The sequence below is a fragment of the Sturnira hondurensis genome, unplaced genomic scaffold (genome assembly GCF_014824575.4).
Source record: "Sturnira hondurensis isolate 20B ecotype Veracruz unplaced genomic scaffold, ASM1482457v3 Scaffold0021555, whole genome shotgun sequence".
Classification (NCBI taxonomy): domain Eukaryota; kingdom Metazoa; phylum Chordata; class Mammalia; order Chiroptera; family Phyllostomidae; genus Sturnira; species Sturnira hondurensis.
The window spans coordinates 5,222,552-5,243,350 of record NW_028094186.1 but is presented as its reverse complement, the minus strand read 5'-3'; the positions used below and the strand labels follow the sequence as shown (position 1 = coordinate 5,243,350).

The 20,799-nt window shown below is 50.0% G+C and overlaps 1 protein-coding gene across 1 annotated transcript; it reads right to left on the bottom strand.

Moving 5' to 3' along the window:
- Positions 1 to 2,428: 2,428 nt before the first annotated feature.
- On the bottom strand, positions 2,429 to 9,036 carry MUL1 (mitochondrial E3 ubiquitin protein ligase 1). Its single transcript, XM_037032852.1, has 4 exons — positions 8,738 to 9,036; positions 6,951 to 7,038; positions 6,454 to 6,574; positions 2,429 to 4,386 (listed from the first exon to the last, which is right to left on the bottom strand). Exons 1-4 carry the CDS (start codon positions 8,855 to 8,857, stop codon positions 3,657 to 3,659), a joined length of 1,059 nt encoding a protein of 352 aa, XP_036888747.1. The 5' UTR covers positions 8,858 to 9,036; the 3' UTR covers positions 2,429 to 3,656.
- Positions 9,037 to 20,799: the final 11,763 nt, after the last annotated feature.

Here is a 20,799-nt window from a genome sequence, read left to right as displayed (position 1 = left end):
TTAGCGAGGGGCAGGACCCGTGTGGCATGTTTAGGGACACAACAGCTGTGCTGCTGGAGCCACACACGTGACACAGGAAGGATGCAGGGAGGCTTGGAGAGGGGGGTCAGGGCCGGGCCACAGGCGTCCTGTGCCATGGAGGAGCCAGAGCTCGGGCCTGGAGATGACAGGGAGCCTGGGGAAGGGCTTCAAGCAAGGGGACATGGACAGGGTGGTGGTTCGATTAGGCCATTCTAGGTTCTGTGTTGTGTGCCTGCCTCTCCTCCAGCCATGATCTACGGCCCTTGATTGGTGCATTTTGAATAGTCAGGGTCTCTGCTCCAACCAGGAGGGTCTCAAAAGCCCCTCCCAGCTACCCTATCCTGTGAACCACAAACGGTACCAACAAACTCAGTCGCCACACCTGCACTAGAGGACGCAAAGACAACCCTGACCCTGGGAATGCAGACTCTGTCTTACTCATTTTTGCATCTGCAGGCACAGAATGTACGTTTAGCAAATGTTTGTTGGATGAATGAATGCCCCGCAATGACGTGAAACCTCCTTGGAGCATTCCCGAGGCCCGTGGGATCAGCAGCTTCAGACCCGCCACCCGGCTGGGGTGTGCGTGGCCTAGGACCAGGGCTGTAAATCAAGGGGGTCCGGTTGGCCAAGTTCATCATGCTGTTTGCTTTTTAGCGTTTTCCACATGCTGTTTGCTTCTTTTCATTGTAACGCTGAATGAACTAGGGTTCCGAAGCTGCCCCCCAGCTCCCGCTCCCCCAGGATAAGATGGGGAAAGTCTTCCCGCAGCACGTGAAACCAGGGTGTCGCTGGTGGCTGAAGGACTGGGAAAAGTGTCTGTAATACTGGTATTTGTTGAACAACTTTCTTTCTTAGCCTAACAGGCTTAATGTGATCGAAAGACCAAGGGCGTAGGCTTTACAGTGAGACCTTGGTGGCCTTGAGCAAATCACAGAACCTGTAAAACAAGTAACACAACCCCTGTTGTTTGCCATTTTTTAAGTCCTCCCCCAGGACGTGTTTATTGAATTTGAGAAAGAGGGAGAGAGAAACATCATGTGAGAACGATCGGTTACCTCCCACACGCACCCCCCACCAGGGATCAAACCCGCAACCTCTTGGTGCAGGGGACCCTCCAAACCCAGAGCCCACTGGTACAGGGGCCACACCAGTCTTAGAGAAACAATGCCGTGGGGAATGTCATGTCGTCTGGCTCAGGGCCTGTGACTACAGGGGAAAAGTCACCCCACCAGGCCTCACTTTTTCTCAGTCGTGAAGTGGGGGAGGGTAACAGTATGCACTTTGCAGCAGCCCAGGCATTAATGCCCACGAAGTGCTGAGCTGAGCACCGACATCCAAACACCCACCGGGAGCAGCTGACCAGCTCAAGGTGAACCCTGCCTGACACTGGCCGCCCAGCACACGGGTGACCAGGCCTTGGGGCCGACTTGGTGGTCGGGCCTCCCTTCTTCTCCACCACTGTGATCAGATGCACTGATGAAATCTACACTAAGGGCTGAGCTCTGATAGATTACAACACCCACACACACACTCAGGCGGTTCCCGCATTCTCTACTAACACCGGGACCTCTTACACAGCAGCTGCATAAAGGACAGGGCAACGTGGACTGGACGAGGCAAAGAGGCCAGGTGCTCCCAAGGGGCTCAGAGGTCACCCCCACAGGCCACCCTCCCACCCTGCCTCGCCCCCTAAGGCGCTACTGGGTAAAACCAGGGTTTCGACACCTCCCTCGGCCCTGCCAGGTGGGTTCTCACCACTTCTGCCTCTTCCTCCACAGCAGCGCCCTTCTTGGACTTTGGGGAACAAGTATCTTGTGGGACGTTCCTGAGAGCACTGAGGGAATTAGTCGGCACCCCTCCCACCCCCTGCTGGTTAGCAGGGTGCTGGCTGAGGCTCTTTGGAAACAACTTGGAGTTTAAAATCGGACCCACCACTTACTAGAATCGTGCCCAAGGCCAGTGAACTTCCCCCTCTGGGCTTCCTTCCTCATCTGGAAAATGGAGATACCCTAGCCAACAGCAGTTTTGGGAGGATCACTCAGAGTTCAAAGGAGCACACGCTAGTGGGAGGGAAATGTTCTGTTTCCTCCCTGCTCTTTCCCAACACCACACCCCATCCCACTCTGTTCTCTTACTGCCCAGCGATTCCGGATGTCAGAACAGATTCCTTCAGGCTAACACCTGTCTCCAGGAGGCCAGGACCCTCTAGGGTGGCCGTTGGGGGCTGGCCAGAGATCCTCCCACCCCCAGGCCTCAGCAACAATAGGCAGCACAGGATCCACAGGAGCCCCAAACCCAGACGAGAAAGAGACAAGGTCTCCAGTTCACTCCCCCGTGGTGGGGTTCGATTCCCTCCAGGGGGCCTCAGCCTAACAAAGGAACTTACAAAGGCACAGGCTAGCACTTGGTTGTAGCAAATTTAATTTGTACTGTCCACACTGGACACTGCATAGAACTGGTGCCGGCCCCCTGAGAGCACCCCACCTCCCCGCACAGAGGAGGGTCGGGGAGAACAGACATTCAGAGCCAGGGAAGGGAGATTAGACTACTCAGGCGGCAAGCGAGGTTCCCCCACTTGTCTCACAAACTCAAGCAGGGCAGGAGGGGGGAACAGTAACAAAGGAAAGGGCGATGGGATCACCCCCAGGGGGTTGTTGACTTTGACTTTTCACCAGGGGAGTGAGGAGCCTGGAAAGGCTCTGTGCGCAGGATGCTGGCTGGTGACTTTTCCTTGGCGAGAGCCTCGGAGAGGGGCTGAGCCAGCCAGGAGGCCCAGGCGGCAGCCGCTTTATTGCTCACAGTGGGACGTGAGCGCTCCCCAGCTCCCCTCAGGCAGGGAAAACCGGGGTCACCTGGCAGCCCCCTCAGGCCTCACAGCTCCAGATCTGGGTGGGAGGCCTGATCTGGTGGCCCTCCCTGCGGGGCAGCAGAGACGCCAGGAAGGCTGCAACCAAGCTGCCATCTTCGCCACTGCGAGGGACCACGGAACTGACCGCCATCCCAACTGTCCTTTGACGTGACCACTCTTCACGCCGACGATCAGAGTTCCGTCCTCTTCGGAAGGCAGATGCTGGATTTCACTTTCTGTCCTGACATGTGCGTGCACACACTTAGGAGGCAAGCAGATACAGGGACACAAGTGACATGTCCAGGCTGAGGGCTTTTCCCTGGGGTGTAAGCAAAGGGAAGAAAGACTAGACAGTCTCTTCAGAGGCAGCTCTGCGAGGCACACACCACGCAGAGAGCCCACCTTTGCCTCCCCCTCTGGCTGAGTCATTCAAGGCTCAAGTCCACGAGAACCCACAATTCACCAGAAAGGACCTGAAGACATAGAACGTAAGAGCTGAAGGTCACTGGCTTTGGCGCTTAAGCGATGAGGCGTCCTTGGTCACACGCACACTCACCAGGTCCTGCAGTGGGGCTTTGAGGCGCGTGCTGTGCTGGAAAGGGTCCCCTCTCAGGCTGGAAAGGCAGCACCCCACTGCTGGGGGTGCGGGGCCTGGAGGGCTCCCCTGTCCCTCCCGCCTCCATCACACGGCCATCCCCACCACTGCTCCTCTAAGGCCGAGATAAAAACCCTAAAAAGGACAGGGCTCCTTTCGTGTGGAACTGCGGGGCCGCCTGACCCACAGTTAGCTGTTGTACAAGGGAACCACCCGGGCGATCTCCTGCCTGCAGATGGGGCACCTCTTGGGCTCTGGCAAAGAGCGGTAGCACTCGGCGCAGGAGCAGACGTGCCCGCACTCCAGGAAGGCGCAGGCCTTGGGGCTGCTCAGGCACACCACGCAGGTGCTCTTCAGGCCCTCCCTGTCCTCGGGCGCCGCGCGGCTCAGCAGCTGGGCCTCCCGCTCCCGGAACTCCTTCTCCATCTGCCTGAGGCGCAGGCGCTCCTGCCACTGCAGGTACTGCTTTCGGAGGATGAAGAAGAGGGTGGCACAGGTGGCGAAGCCGAACACCAGCATCAGGACCTTCCAGAGCCTGGCGCTCGACTCCTGCCGCTGCAGTAGGCTGTCAAAGTCCTGGCTGCTCAGGTAGTACTGCAGGCCCTGCTTGGGGGGCTGCAGGCGGACGGAGTTGTTGTCCAGGACCAGCTCGCCCACCCCCGTGAGGGTGGCCCCGATCTTCAGCATCTCCTCGGTCTCCTGGATGCCTTTGGGCCGCTCCCCGCTGATGTAGTGGCCAATGACATCCGTGAAGGACTGGACGGAGGGGTGGAACTTCTCATACACGGTGTCCAGGCCCAGGTCCATGGAGTCCAGGGGCTTCAGCACTCGCACGGCCACGTCCACGCTGTCCTCGTGGGGCACTAGGTCAAAGGGCACCGTGTTGGTCCTCTGGTGAATGATCTTGGAATAGTCATTCCTAAAACAGTAAGACAACTCAGGTAAAATAAAGGACAGCACACACCACACGCCCAGGCAGAGACAGACAGGAGGGAACAGGAATAGCACAACAGAAATCATCATTATGCAAGTGCCTCAGGTTCTCACGTGGTGTCAGAGGGCAACAAATACTGGCATACGCACACTCACCAGGGTCATACTATTTATTTCCTTTCCCACTTTACAATATTCAATTCTTTAAAAAATTCAAAAGAGAACTACCATATGCTTCAGCAATCTCACTTCCGGGTACTGAACTGAAATCAGGTTCTTGAACAAAGATCCACACCCAAGTTCACTGCAGCCAAGACACGGAGACCACATACATTACAGGGAACCGGTCTGCATGGAAGTGGCAACTGTAGCTCAGCCCTGGTTTGGAAAACAGGCACCAGGCGGCACACAGGAGCCTGGCCCACAGATCAGCTTTCCCATGGGGAACCAGGCCTGCATTGTACCTAGGCTGCTTTGAGGCTTGCTTTTGCTAAAACTCCCTCACCCTGAATTGAGGCAGAATATGTTTACTGCCTGTCTTCCAAGTAACTTCCTAAACTCTGTACTAAACCTCCCAAGGAAAAGTGTAACCAGTTGCATTTAGTAACCCTTTTCCCCTTGCATTTGCAACATTCTTTCCTTTGTTACCTGTAAAAGATAAACACTTAAAACAAACCTGTACAAAATGAATGAGGACCTTCCTGATGTAATGCTCCAAGAAAAGCAACAAAAGCATGTCCAGGCAGGGGTCGGGGCCCCCTCTCTTACTCAGAGAGCAGCCATGCCATCACAGGACTTCTGCAGTCCATGTGAATTTGTTAATCGCATCCACAACACCACGGACACCACAGGCCAGAGTCTGCATCAGTAAGTATCCATCAATGGACGCATGGATGAAGAAATGTCACACACACACACACACACACACACACACACACACACGTACATACTGGAATACTAGTCAGCATAAAAAGGAAATCCTGCATATGCAACGAGATGGATAAACTAGGAGGGCACTATACTAAGCAACCTAAGCAGCTCACAGCAGGACAAATATGGCGTAATTCCATCATATGAGACATCTAAAACAGTCACACTCTCGGAAACAGAGGGCAAAACGGTAGCAGCCAGGGTCTGGAGGCGGGGGGAGAAAGCGGGAGCTGCTACTGAATGAGTATCAAGTTTCAGTTATACACGATGAACAAATTCTACAGGTCTGCTGTACAACTTTGTGCCTATAACTGACAATACTGTATTGTTGCACTTAAAAATTTACTAAAAGAGTAGATCTTGTGTTCTATGTTCTTACCGAAATTAAAAAATAAAATAAATACAAAACCGCACTAGGATCATTTAGAAAAATGGTACTCTACTAAACAGCTAAATAATCCACAAAATTATTTTAATAAATATTGAAATCATTAATCTATGCCATGAATCAGTAGTTTCAAACTTTAGCAGCCATACAGATTCCAGGCCCCCTATCCTGGAAATTCTGTTTGGTACGTCTGGAATGAAGCCCAGGAATCTGCATTTGCACAATGCCTCAGTGACTCTGAGTTAAGAGGTCCTCAGGCCACACACAAGAATATAATCAGCCCTGGCTGGGTATCTCAGTTGGTTAGGGCATCATCCCAGTACGCCAAGGTTGCAGGCTCGATCCCTGTTCAGGGCACAAGAGAAAGCTAATAAATCCATAAATAAGTGGAACAACAAATCAGTATCTCTCCCTCTCTCTCTCTTTAAATAAAATCCATCAATAAAAATTTTTAAAAATGAATCATTATCAGCCCTGACTGGTGTAGCTCATTGGGTTGAATGCCAGCCTGTGAATGGAAAGGTGGCGGGTTCAATTCCCAGTCAAGGCACACACCTGGGTCACAAGCCAGGTCCCCAGCAGGGGGTGTGCGAGGCAACCACACACTGATGTTTCTCTCCCTTCCCCTCTCTCTAAAAATTAATAAATAAAATATTTTTTAAAAGAATATTATCAGAAGTAAGAACCTGGAGCAGCTGACTGCCGGGCCTGGGCCCGTGGAGAGAGGCCACATACCAGAGGTGGGTGGTCCGGTTCCACACCATCTTGTGTTCCTGAAGCGTCAGCCGCTGGATCACCCCCTTGCAATTTTCCACAAACTGGCTGTTAAGCGTTTCTTTAACAGCCCGAACAGCTCCTACACGGGAACAAATCATTTTACTCCTGAAGAACTGTTCTGCCCTTCCCTCGAAGGTAAATTAAGTTTTTAGTTTGAGCTAGTGTCATCAATCAAAACGGTGAAAATGTCATCCCCCTAAGTTATGTTTCGTGGGCATTCTTCCAGGCGCAACCGCAGCCCTGTGAGGTAGGAACTGTTTTAGAGCTGGGGCAACAGAGGGCAAGAAAGGCTGGGCCATTTCCGCAAGGTCACACTGCAATGATCCAGCTCTTTCTGACCCCAGAGTCCAAGTTCTGGACCACGGCCCCAAGGGTACAAAAGGCCCTGAACATCAGCCAAGAACAGACTGGTAGAACAGGAAATTACTTTTCCTTTTACCAATAAGGAAACATACCTTCAATGACTGCGTAAGGCACACATTTTCCCGGGGCTTCTGAAAGGATGCTCTTCAAGTCTTCACCCAGGTGGATTCTTTTAGCTCCCTAAATGGAAACAATGTAGTAAACTCACTGCTGAATACTAACATGTTCAATCAAACATAAAGGGCAAAAAAGAACACGGTTTACTGTTCCCATGTAAACAGAATGAGGAAATCCGGCAGGAAGGAGACCACAGGAGAACCAGACTCCAAAGCTGTGTCCCAGGAGTTTTAACAAACAGACACGGGGCAGTGCCTCCCTCTGCCGTCTACAGAGTGGTGAGGCCACACACAATCTTCCTCCAGTTAATGGAAATATACACTCCTTCTCACTTTCATTTTTTTATTGAAAATTAAGAATCAACTTGCACACCATAAACTGAACATAATTCAATGTCTCCTTGATAATACAGAACCACGCATCCAGAGAGCTTATGTGTAAAGCGCCTAAACGAGTTCCTGGCACTTGGTAGGGGCTGGAGGAGTGGCAGGTATTACTACCACCTGCCTTGATCATTTCACACTCTGCCTTACACACTGTCTGAAAGGAGGGCCTTAGCGTTCCAGGGGTAGGCTCAGCTAGCTAGTGCCAAACACTATTCTACTTTTAGTTTCTCTTTCTTCTCTCTCACAATCAGGTGACCATGGCCACAACTGCTGCCCTCTTCCTTTAACAACCCCTCCTCCTCCCACCCTGCCCCCACCCCAATTCAGAGTGTCCAAGCCACCACCAAGCAAGCCTGCCACTGCCGTATCAAAAATGCAAGAAAATACAATTCATAAACACTTCCTGAGCACTGATGTGCCAGGCACAGTGCTGGGCGCTAGGGATTCAGGGCTGAATGAAGAATAGTTCCCACTTTTAGGGTAATCCCATCAACAAGTCTTAAAGGATGCTAGGTAAGTAACCCTTGGCGAGGAGAGGAGACACTGGGTACATATTAAGGTCCATCTAAGATGAGGCCACTGCTCCAGAGACAATGACAAGAGCAAGGTCAATAAGCCTCCTACACTGTGAAGATCATTTTTAAAAATAACGACTAATGCAGTTTATTTACTTGTTTTACTACTTGTCTCCCTCCACTGGACCATTCGACTCTAGGACCTTGTTTGTCATGCTCAATGATGACCCCCTGGGGCCGAGAACAGTGCCTGACACAGAGGAGCACCCAGTGTGTATCCCACGAATAAACAAGCCCTCGGACCCGCTGTGCAGCAGGCACTGCTCTTCCCGGAGACACCCGCGGGGTCTCCCTCATCTCCTCCTGGGCTCTGTTCAAACGCCCCCTTTTTAAAAATAGCAAACCTCTCTTTTCTCCAGCGTTCCATTTCCTCTCCTCCCTACATCACTCTGCAGTACTTGTCCCCAGCTGGCACACCATCTGATTTATTTGTTCGTCGTCTGTCTGCTTGTAGCAGAACGGAACCTCCATGAGGACAGGGCCTTTTGTCTGTTCTACCAATGCGACATCCCCCGTGCCTGCAGCTTAGCAGGTGTTCAATATATGTATTAGTCGAATAAAGTACTGAAATCAAAATTCATTCTGGGTCATGGAAGGGGTTTGTCAGAGGAAGCCCAGTGAAGCAATTAGGACGAGGCCTGAATTCTGATCCCAGTTCCTCCAGCGGATGACCCCCTCCCTTAGCCTATTTCCTCTTTTGGGTAGCGCTCCGACGGTGGAGCGGCCCAAGGCGAACAGTGTGCCCACCACTGCCGGGGGCAGAGATGACCCGACTGAGGCCAGGCCAGCTCCAGAACTGACCTTGAGTTCTTGGGCGTCCCGGGCCTTCTGCCGGTAAACGGAGTACAGGACGGCGGTAACGACAGAGCTGCTGCCCAGAAGGATGAACTGGACCAGCGAGGGCCGTCCTCCGCTCTCCATGGCTGAACCAAGCGCGGCGCGCAAAAGGGTACGCCGAGGTCAGGCCCCGCGACCCCAACCGCACAGCGCCCTCCACCTCCCTCCAGACCAGACAACTCCCTAAGAAGGCCTTTCCCGGAAACCCGCATCCGGTCGCCAAGCGATGACGTGTGCCGAACAGGAAGTGGGGGGGCGGAGAAAAGCGAAAGGCTGTGTTGCCAGAGTGATCGCCGCCAGAGGCGGGGCGGGGGGCGGGGCAAGGTGGGGGCGGGGCCTCCCGAACGTGGCGTGGGGAGTGTTTTGCTGGGGCTCAGCAGTCGTTCAGAGCTTCTTTATCCGCTTGCTTTACCCACGAGACGCACCGGCCATAACTGACTTGCCTGCGTCTCCCTAATCTCGGTCCCGTTGATTTCCTAGGGTTATTGAGTTGTTTGATGGGTTGTTCGACGTCTCCGCCATTAGATTGGAAGGAAAGAACAGAAAGTATAATAAATATATAACAGAATTATATATAACAGAATAGAATAAAGAACAGAATATATAATAAACATTTATGCATTTAAACTTCAGAGCAAACCTTGAGACTTGAACTACATTCTCCCACTTTACAGATGAGAATCCAGGCCAGAGAAGTTAGGAGATGTGCTCGAAGTCACGCTGCCAGTGAGAACTGAAGAGGAATTTACTGGACTCCAGAGCTCTTACCGAAAGGGGGCAGATTATATCACCAAAGTAGTCCCTTATTCTGCCATCACTGCATGTAACAGCATATTGTTTATTAACTGCTAATTACAGCTACATTTATTGAAAGTCATTTATTTATTTATATCCGACACATAATATCATGTGTCGGATATTATGACAAAAGGCTCCACAGACGTCACGCCATTTAATCCTCACAGCACCGCTATAAAGCGGATTTCAGATGCTCTAATAGGTGTGTAATGGTATCTCACTGTGGTTCTAATTAGCATTTCTTTAATGACTAATGATGTTGAACATCTTTTTATATGCTTATTTGCCACCCATATATCTTCATGGGTGAAGTATCTGCTCAACTGTTTCCCGTTTCTTATTTGGTTTATTTTCTAAATTATTGACAGTACTTCGTATGTTTCCGATACAAGTCCTTTACCAAAAACGTGATTTACACTTTCCTCAGCCCTGTGGCTTGACCTCCCATTCTTTTAAATCGTCTTTTGAGAGCAGAGGTTCTTGATTTTTCTTAACTCCAATCGGTCAGTTTTTTGAAACATCATGCTTTTGGTGCTGCATCAAAGAAGTCTTTGCCTAACCTAAGATCACAAAGATTCTCTCCGATGTTTTCTCCCAAAAGTTTTACAGTTTGAGGTCTTCCATTTAAGTCTATGATCCATTTTGAGTTACTGTTTGCACACGGTGTGCCAGGCACCAGCTTTCCACCCAGCGCAACTTGCCACCACTATGGCATCTGCTATAAAGTAGCCCGGTTACTATTTTTATCCCCATTCGATGAGGAGGAAACAGTGAGGTGAAGTTGCAGCGTTCGTCCAGTTCCATCTTTCTCCAGAGTTATGTGCTTAAGCACCAAACTATACCTACTTTTATTTCGTTCACGTTGCTGGCCCTAAAGACAAGAAGAAGATAAAGGCCTGGTTAACTAACAAATTAAGGCCCCATGAGTGCTTAATGGGGGTCATTCCCTACCCTGAATCACACGCGTCACTCCTACTCAGAGATTCACTCAATGGCAGCCTATTTAGGAAGCTTGCCTGGAAGCCGGAATTACACTGGGAAGAGTGGAAATCATCTGTAAAAGGGTCTGCAAGGGTCCTTCCATCTTGGCTACGATCTCTGGGATTTTCCCAGGAACAGGAGCGGTCAAGGCTGCAGTGGATACTATTAGCCACAAGGAGACGCTAGGAGCACAGGATGCAGAAGGCAACAAAAAAAGCGGGGGTGCTGGGGAGTCGGCCTAGGGAAGGGAGGCAGATAAAGGAATGGCTGGGGTCTGGGAGTTTAGCAGGAGCCCTGAGCTAACCGTGGACCCACGCTGGGCTGTATCTAGGGGACCGATTAGTCCTCAGGCTTGCTATTTGCCAGCAGGCCCTGTGCCCATCACCTCCAAACCTGCTCCCCTACCTGTCCCCCCCTCCCCACCTGTGATGTTTAGGACCTCCAGTCCATCCCCATTCCCCTACCCTGGCCTCTACCACCTCCCCTTTAGTTATTTTTCCTTGTTTTTAAAGAAAAGAAAGTTTTCTTTTAAATTTTCTTTTCTTTCTAAAATGTATTTATTTTTAGAGAGAGGGGAAGGGAAGGAGAGAGGGAGAGAAACATCAATGTGTGGTTGCCTCTCGTTCTCCCCCCTACTGGGGACCTGGCCTGCAACCCAGGCGTGCACCCTGACTGGGAATCCAACCAGCGTCCCTTTGGTTCAAAGGCGGGCACTCAATCCACTGAGCCACATCAGTCAGCGGCCTCCCGTCACCCCCTCCCCTCTTTTTAGGTATTAACAGCACCGTTGGTCAGTGGAAGGCATCTGGCACCCTGGGTGTTGGGAAAGGCTGATTCAGGCACCCTGAGTCCTAGTCGGCTCTGCCATTTACTAGCCATGTGACCTCTGGCAAAGTCCCAGCAGCTTCCCGAGTCTCGGTTGCCCGTCTGTATTCCAGCTGCTACAGAATACAGGGAATAATGTGATTCAAGTCAAGCTTTCTGAAAACAGGGAGACTAAAGCAGCTCCTCCCCAGGCACCGGGCAGACCACTTCTCGGCTCTGAGCCTTCCTTTTCTCGGCCCGAAAAGGCGGTAACATCCCTGTTTCTGCTCTGACTGCTGCGGCCCAGATAAGCTGATTTGCGGGGAGTTGCTGTAAGCATGTTAGGAATCCTCCTTTCATTATTTGTGTTCTTGGTTTGCACAACATAGGCGAGGAAGTGGATGAATTTAAACAATTGAACAATTGTTTTTTAACCTATTAAATCTGTTCAGCATCATTTGGTGGGTTATACTGTAATTTCTGAACATTGTTTATTGTAGTCACAAGATAAACAAAAGTTGAATAATCAACCATGGCTGAGTGGCAAGTGAGTAACAGAGAAACATAAATAAGACAGACACTGAGAGGAGGAACACAGCATTGCCACAGACTTCTGTGGTTAGGGGATAACCATAGTAGTACCACTTACTGAACACCTACTATGGGCCATGCACCCAAGCCAAGCACTTTACATATAGAATCATAAATCTTTGATTTGAAGCAACTTTAGAGGTCATTCTAGAGATTTATGTAATTATTCCCTTAGGGTCCATCTCCCCTGCTAAATTCTGAGCCAAATGTGCCCAGGAGTTTGATCTGTCTTGTTAACTGCTGCATTCTCAGTATTTAGCCCAGTACCTGGTATATAATAGATGCTCGGTAACTATTTGTTGAATAAATAAATGAATCGATCAACAGCCCTGTTTCGAACTGATTCCCAGCAGGAGAAGCCCTTCTACGTTGACTCAGAGAGGGACGTCAGCCTTTGCCGTCAGATTTAATAGGTTAAAAAACAATTGTTCAATTGTTTAAATTCATCCACTTCCTCGCCTATGTTGTGCAAACCAAGAACACAAATAATGAAAGGAGCCATTCCCTTGCTGGAGAACTCGCTGCCTCACGGGGAGTCTACATCGACTATCTTGTGTCCCTGGCACTTCCCCTCCTTGGCCCTGGTTCTGCCGTCCTGAGCCTTTGTTCGTCCTGAGGAAGGAGCTGGATCTGGAGCCCTTCTGCACATCTCAGTGACTTCCTTCTGGTTCTGCCAACCAGGAGCCCAGCTAATTCTGATGGAAGGAAGGAACATTATGATGGCTGGAAAGGATGCAAGTTCATCTTTTCCTCAAGATGGGAGGAAACTGTCTATGTGTAAGGGAAATGAATGGATTGGAACTTGAAAAGGAAACAGACTGTAGATCCTGGAGAGGAAGGGATAAATGTAGGGTCCTCTGTGGGACCTAGTTCTGCAGGGACCTTGGCTTACGCTTTCACCAGCAGTTGGCTTAAGAATGAGCATGTGGACGTCTGGTCAAGATGGAGGCATAGGTAGACACGCTGTGCCTCCTTGCACAACCAAAAGAAGGATAACAACAAATTTAAAAACAAAAACAACCAGAGCTGACAGAAAATGGAGCTGGATGAAAGTCCAACAACCAAGGAGTTAAAGAGGAAACATTCATCCAGACCAGTAGGAAGGGCAGAGGCAGGTGGTGGCTGGTGGACCAGCGAGATGGCGGATTGTGGACTGGGCAGTCCCACATTGTATGCGGATCAACTGGGAGGAACAACCAGGGAGCGAGCGGAACCACACAACCCAGGGACCCAGTGCAGAGAAATAAAGCCTCAAACCTCTGACTGAAAACACCTGTGGGGGTTGAGGTGGCAGTGGGAGAAACTCCCAGCCTCACAGGAGAGCTCATTGGAGAGACCCACAGGGTCCTAGAATGTATGCAAGCCCACCCACCTGGAAATCAGCACCAGAAGGGCCCAATTTCCTTGTGGGTAGCAGGGGAAGTGGCTGAAAACTGGCAGGAAACAGAGCAAGTGGCACTGTTCCCTCTCAGGCCCCTCCCCCATGTATACTGCCACAATACAGCAACATGGGTTGCCCCCCACCCCGGTAAACACCTAAGGCTCTGCCCCTTACACGCAACAGTCACACCAAGACCAAAAAAAAATGGCCCAAATGAAAGAACAGATCAAAGAACAGTTGTATTTTTTTTTTTTAGAAAAAATACAACTAAGCGATGAAGAGATAGCTAACCTATCACATGCAGAGTTCAAAACACTGGTAATCAGGATGCTCACAGAATTGGTTGAGTATGGATGCAAATAGAGGAGAAAGTGAAGGCTATGCAAAGTGAAATGAAAGAAAATGTACAAAAAACCAACAGTGATGGGAAGGAAACTAGGACTCAAGTCAATGGTTTGGACCAGAAGGAAGAAAGAAACATTCAATCAGAACAGAATGAAGAAACAAGAATTCAAAAAAATGAGGAGAGGCTTAGGAACCTCCAGGACATCTTTAAATGTCCCAACATCCAAGTCATACGGGTGCCAGAAAGAGAAGAGGATGAGCAACAAATAAGTGGAAAAGTTATTTGAACAAATAATAAAGGAGAACTTCCCCAATCTGGCAAAGGAAATAGACTTCCAGGAAGTCTAGGAAGCTCAGAGTCCCAAAGAAGTAGGACCCAAGGAGGAACACATCAAAGCACATCATAATTACATTACCCAAGGTTAAAAATAAGGAGAGAATCTTAAAAGCAGCAAGAGAAAAGGAGATAGTCACCTACAAAGGTGGCCATAAGACTATCAGCTGGTTTCTCAAAAGAGACCTTGCAGGCAAGAAGGGTCTGGAAAGAAGTATTCGAAGTCATAAAAGGCAAGAACCTACATCCAAGATTACTCTATCCAGAAAAGCTATCATTTAGAATAGAAGGGCAGATAAAGTGCTTCTCAGATAAGGTCAAGTTAAAGGAGTGCATCATCACCAAGCCCTTATTATATGAAACATTAAAGGCACTTATCTAAGAAAAAGAAGATAAAGGCCTGGTTAGTACTTGGATGGGAGAGAAAAGAAGATTAAAAATATGAACAGTAAAATGACAACAAACTCACAGTTATTAACAACTGAACCTAAAAACAAAAACAAACTGAGCAAACAACTAAAACAGGAACAGAATCACAGAAATGGAGATCACATGGAGGGCTATCAGTGAGGGAGTGGGAGGGAGAGGGAGGGGGAAAAGGTACAGAGAATAAGTAGCATAAATGGTAGGTACAAAATAGACAGGGGGAGGGTAAGAATAGTATAGGAAATGCAGAAGCCAAAGAACTTACATGTATGACCCATGGACATGAACTAAAGGGCGGAATGCCGGTGGGAGGGGGTGTGTAGGGCGGAGGGGAATAAAGGGTGAGGGGGGGATGGGACAACTGTAATAGCATAATCAATAAAATATATTTTGTAAAAAGAATTAGCATGTGACCCAGTTCTGGCCAATGAGCTGGACGGGAAGGTTCTGCTGAGGGACCTCAGGAAAGACGCCTCTTCAGGTCCACAGACTGAAAGAGACGGTTCCTTTTCTGCCTCTGACCAGAGTATCCGGAGGTGACGCAACTGTGAAGCCACGTTGCTGCCACCACGACCAACATATGGAGAAGGGCCAAGCCACAGAGAGGGGGAGCCAGCTGTGCCTTAAGACACTCGGTTCTTTTTTTAAAATTGATTTTAGAGACAGAGAGGAAAGGACAGAGAAAGAAAGAGAAACATCAGTTTGTCGTTCCACTTACTTATGCATTCATTGGTTGACTCTGGTACGTGCCCTGATCGGGGATCAAACCTGCAACCTTGGTATATTGGGATGACGCTCTGACCAACTGAGCTGTCTATCCTGCCAGGGCGAGGCACTCCATTCTTGAAGTTGTTGTCCGTGAGATACTACACCTTATTGTGTAATCCCAGTGAACTTGCCATTGGTAAGCACCACCACCAACAGCATCCAAACAGACCCCAGTACAGAGACAGAACATGAACGGCATACAAGGGCTCTTTCAGTGACAAGTGCAGAAGCCCAGTTAGTCACGCACTTAAGCAATGTAGAACATGTTGGTTCAAATAACTGAAAAGTTCAGAGTTGGCTGGATCTAGAGATTCAAATCATGTAGGCCATGGTCCCCAGGATCTTAGAACTCCTCAGAGTCATCCCTGACACACCCCGTTTTTTCCTAAGCAGACCTACCCGATGCTCGCCAGACAGGATCTGCTCCCTTTCAGTCCTGTGGCCACAAGTCAGTCACCGGAGACCCTTGTGTCCCCGTTTCCCCATCTGCTCAATGTTGACCACGAACAATAGCCCCCAAGATCACATACACTAAGAAAACGTTACGTCAAAACGTAGCTAATATTTACTAAGTGTTTATTCTATGCCAAATCCTCCTTATGCCTTATCTAATAAAATCCTTGTGATAACCTATGGCAAGACAGCTCATTATACCCCAATATTTGTTCCATCCATTCTTTCCTAGTCATAATACCTCTCTTGTTTAGCTAGGCACATAAAAACCTACATTTCCGAGCTCTCCTTGCATAGTTCAACCGTGTAACTAAGTTCTGGACAAAGGAGAGGAAAGGGAAGTGTCATATCAAACTTCTAGGGAATGTTCTTAGAGGGAAAGAGGCACATCTTCCTGAACTTCTTCCTTCCGGCTGGTTGGAATTCAGTCAGGACAGCTGGAGCTCCAGCAGCGACCATGGGTCCTGAGGTAAAGGCCAGGTGTTGAGGATGGCAGGGCAACAAGATAAACAGGACTTGGGTCCCCAGTGGCTATGAAGCCACACTGCACTTCCTACATCTATAAAGAGAAGTGAGCTTTGGTTTTTGTTTTTTCTGTTATTCCCAACTGAACCTAGTCTCAACCGCAATCCTGACTCCCCTGTACTAGCTGCCCCATAGTCTGACCCCTGTACTAGCTGTCCCTAGCCCCTCCCCTGCTTTGTTTTAACAGTCCGCATGTGTATCATTGGTCTTCCACAGAATGTGAGCTGAGGGCAGAGATTTTGTTTAATCAACTTCCACACCCCCAGCTCTTGAACAGTGCCTGATGCATAGTAGGTGCTCCGTAAATATTTGTTGAGTGGGTGAATTGAAGGATGACCAGCCCTAACCTAAAGGTATGCAGCATTATGGTTTTACAAATGAAGATGCTGAGGCTCAAAGAGGACCACGAGGCGAGGAAGGGACGGAGCCTGGATGTGAAGTGAACCCAGAAAGTCTGGCTCCCGAACCCACGCCCTTAAATGCTGAGCTGCCACCCAGTGCAGAGAAGCCCCTCTGACTGGACCCATACCCCGCCTCTAATGGGAAAGGCTGAACTTCTTTGAGGAGGAGGTGCAAGCAGGAGGAGGACAAGGCCAAGGTCTTGTTGGGGCTTAGTTTCCAACAAGGATTGGCAATGCAGAAGGGAAACTCTCACGTCTCCTTGAGTCTAAGACACACAGTAAAAGTAATCGTGAGTGGGGAAGTAAACACTTCAGTGGACATACACTTTGATCCTAAGACACCTCCTGATGCCGGAATCGTTACCGTGGGGGAGGTGTGCACCTTCAGCTGAGGCCGTGGGGTAGTCAGCGTTCCTTTGAGAAACTTGTCAGACCCTTTCTTAAATTTTCCCAGAACGGATGTAGTTTGGCCAATCTTTCCTGTCAAAGGACCTAAAACAAGGCTGGATTGTTTGATTTCCACCCCCACCTACATCTCTGCCAGAGTCAATCACTCCCTTCCTTCCTGCACCTTCTTGCACACTGTCTTTCAAGCTGCAGTGTAATTTATGTGTTTACATACCTCCTCCGCAAGAGTCTGGGTCGGAGAGCCCAGGATCACATCCTGCCCTGTGCCTCCAGAGGCCCCAGCGCAGGCTCTGACCCCACAGTAGGCACCTAGTGAATATTTACTAAGGGAATGCATGAACGAATCAATGAGCAAATATGCGGAAGAACAGATGCACGGCCATGCCTACATGCAAGTCTCCGGGCATTAGAGCAACGTCAAAGAGGAGAGGGGCAGAAGACGGGCCTCCCTCCGAGTGCTGGGGGAGGGCGTTGGTTACCTGACCTTGCAGCAAAGAGCTGCGTTTACGTGGGGGGGAGGGGGCCAGCCTCTGGCCCTGTGCCTGCCAAAAACCTGGTGCTGCTGATCTCACCTCCACCCTCCCCAACTCACAGGCAGAGAGGAGGCAAGACACATTTTTCTCCCAAAATATGCAGCCATGGCCGTTGCCAGGAGCACTAGGATCCTCATGTTACTTGACATTCTTTTTTTTTTAAGAAGTTCAGTTGCCATGGTAACAAAATACTGTTTGCCAGACTGAAGATGAATCTCTGGCCCAAATCTGAGGGAGATGAGGCTCTTTCTAGACATATCCTGGAGTGGTGGGGCGGGGCCAAGCCTTCCACCTCCGGACTCGGTAAACATCAAAGGATTCAATCGGATTGCGCTGAAGCAGCCTACAAAAAAAAAGGCTGATGGAAGGGGAGTTCAGCTCCCATCTGCCTACCTGGGGTAGGGCTGCCCAGTGCCCGCCTCAAAGCCACCCAGGCACTGTCGACCCTGCCTGCCACACGGATGCTTTCAAACAGCAGTCGGCTGCTGCTGCTGGCCCATACCCCAAAAAGAAACCCACGGCCTACCCAGAGGCCACCGCACATTCAATATGCAGTTGGCCCTTGAAGAGCATGAGTTTGGACTGCGCAGGTCCACTTAACATGGATTTTTTTCAGTATACAGTTGGCTTTCCATATCTCCAGGTTCCTCATCTGAGGGTCCAATCAAACGAAAACAGTATTTTCCTTCTGCAGTTGGGAATCCACATGTCGGAGGGCCAATGTCAGTGACACAGGGATTTTCAACTGCACAGCGGGCTGGCACCCCTGACCCCCATATTGTTCAAGGGTCACCTGTGTTTATTGAGCATCTACTCCTGGCCATGATAGTTGAAGCCACTGGGGCTAAAGGTAAAAATCCTCTGAGAGGAATCTAAATCCTGCCCTCAGGAAAACAGATGATAATTAAACAAACAAGGAAAAGGTGGTTTATCAGAAGGTATGGTAGGGTGAAGTTAATCCTTCCAAATCCCTGTGCATTTTGTGACTATGTCCTCTTACACGGCAAAAGGAATTTTGCGGTTGGGATTAAGTGAAGGATGTTGAGATGAGGGTGCTATTTGGCACCATCCACATGGGACCAAGGCAACAATCACAAAGAGCTTTCAAAGAAGGAGCAGGAGACCAGAGAGAAGATGCCACCCTGCTGGCGTTAAAGGCAGAGGAAAGGGCCCCAAGCCCAGGAACTTCAGTGGCCTCCAGGAGGTGGGGAAGGCAAGGAAACAGGGTCTCGCCTGGAGCCCATAAAACAGGGGTGTCCAACCTTGTGGCATCTCCGGGCCACACCGAAGAAGAAGAGTTGTCTTGAGCCATGCATTAAGTACACAAACACTGATGAAAACTGATGAGGAAAGAAGGGGTTTTATGTCAATTTACCAATTTGTGTTGGGCCTCATTCACAGCCATCCTGGGGCTCACGCGGCCCGTGGGCCACAGGGTGGACACCCCTGCTTTAGAAGGAATGCAGCCCTGGGGGCCTAGCAGAGGCTTCTGACCTCCAGGATTGTAAGATAATGCATTTGCGTTGTTTTAAGCCACTGTTTGTGGTCGTTTGTTACAGTGACCATGGGAAATTAATGCAGATGGTGACAAGTGTCAGTGGAGAAAAATACACCAGACAATGAGGACAGAGAGGGCTGGTACGGGGTGGGGAGGTCGCGACTTTGCCACTTGAGATGGGGCGGTTAGCAAGCGTCTCTGAGAAGGCGACATGTTCTCAGCAAGATGCGAAGGGATGGGGAGACCTGGCAGTGTGTGAAGAACATTCCTGGCTGAGGAAGAGCCAGCGTGAGGGCCTGTAGGTGGGAGTGGGCCCGGCCCGTTAGAGCCGCACCGAGGGGGCCAATGTGGCACGATCACGTCGGGAGGAGAATAGTAGGCGGTGAGGTCAGCCGGCCGAGGGGCAGCTCACGAGAGGCCTGGTAGGCCCTGGGCCATGCTACAGACTGAATGTAGCCCCCCCAAAGTCACATGTTCAAACTTAATCCCCAGTGTAATAGCACTGGGAGGTGGACCCTTTGGGGGTGACTAGGCCATGAGAGTGAGCCCCCCTGAATGGGATTACTGCTTTTATAAAAGAGACCCCCAGCTCGCTCCTTCTGCCACATAAGGGCACAGTGAGAAGATGACCATTCGTGAACAAGGAAGCAGGTTCTTGCCAGACACTGAATCTGCCAGAGCCTTGAGCCTGGACTTCCCAGCCTCCAGAACTGCAAGAAATAAACACCTGTTATTTATAAGTCACCCAGTCTGCGGAATGTTGTTACAGCAGCCTGAACAGACAGGAGCCACTGAAAGGTTGTGAGTTGGGGAGAGACAGAATTAGACTTACCTTCTAAAAGGGGCCCTGTGATGGGAATAGACTGAGTAGGGACCAGGGCACAGGTGGGGAGAGCAGTGAGGAGGCCACTTTATCAATTCAGGTGAAAGTGGTTGGACCAGGCTGGGAGCCGTGAACTTGGTGAGGTCAGATCCTGGACATACCCGCAGGTGGAGCTGACGTAAATGGGTTCAGCTTGGTTAAGGGTGTGAGGAAAATAGAAGAGTCTAGGTTAATACTAAGGTTCTCGGTCTGAGTAGTTCCTCAGGGAGGCCTGCATGGCCATCCCTGATTGGGTCATGTTCATTGTGAGAAGCGTATTTGACCTCCAAGTGGAGGGTAGGGCAGAGTCTGGAATTCAGAGGAGACATCATCTACAGGTGGCCTTGGGAGGCTGTTAGCTTATAAGATGGCATTTCAAGCTAAGAACCTGGATGAGATCACCAAGGGAGCATGGGGCAGGCCAACAGCTCAAGGTCAAGGAGATAAGGAGAACTCAGCAAAGGAGCTTGAGATGAGTGGTCACTGAGGGAGAGGGACACCAAGTGAGGACGCAAAGGAAGTGTGTTCAGAGGAAAGGGGATGGTCAGCTGTACCAAAAACGCTGGCAGGAGCTCAGGAAGGTGAGCACTGAGCACCTGCCACAGGAGGTGGAAGCTTGGAGGTGACCTTGAGAAGCACAGTGGAAGCCAAGGGCAGACGTGAGTGGATCCATGAGACTGAGACAGGAGGAATTGGACCCAAGGAGCAGAGAACACTTTTCCAAAGTTTGCTATTAAGAAAAGCAGACAAATAAGCATTGGCTGAAGCAAGGACATAAGACCAAGAGGGTTTTATTTTGCTTTTGTTTGTTTTGGTCTTGTCCATGGAAGAAGTTACAGTGTGTTTACATGCTGACGATCCAGAAGAGAGGCGAGGGGAACTGACAACACAGAAGAAGTGCAGGAGCCCTCTGGAGCG

Excerpts from the sequence above, each read along its gene's own strand:
- MUL1 (XM_037032852.1), bottom strand. The coding sequence starts at position 8,857 with ATGGAGAGCGGAGGACGGCCCTCGCTGGTCCAGTTCATCCTTCTGGGC. Across the intron at positions 7,039-8,737 it reads GGGACGCCCAAGAACTCAAG|GGAGCTAAAAGAATCCACCT; the intron begins GTCAGTTCTGGA and ends GTTTCCATTTAG. Across the intron at positions 6,575-6,950 it reads GCCTTACGCAGTCATTGAAG|GAGCTGTTCGGGCTGTTAAA; the intron begins GTATGTTTCCTT and ends GTTCCCGTGTAG.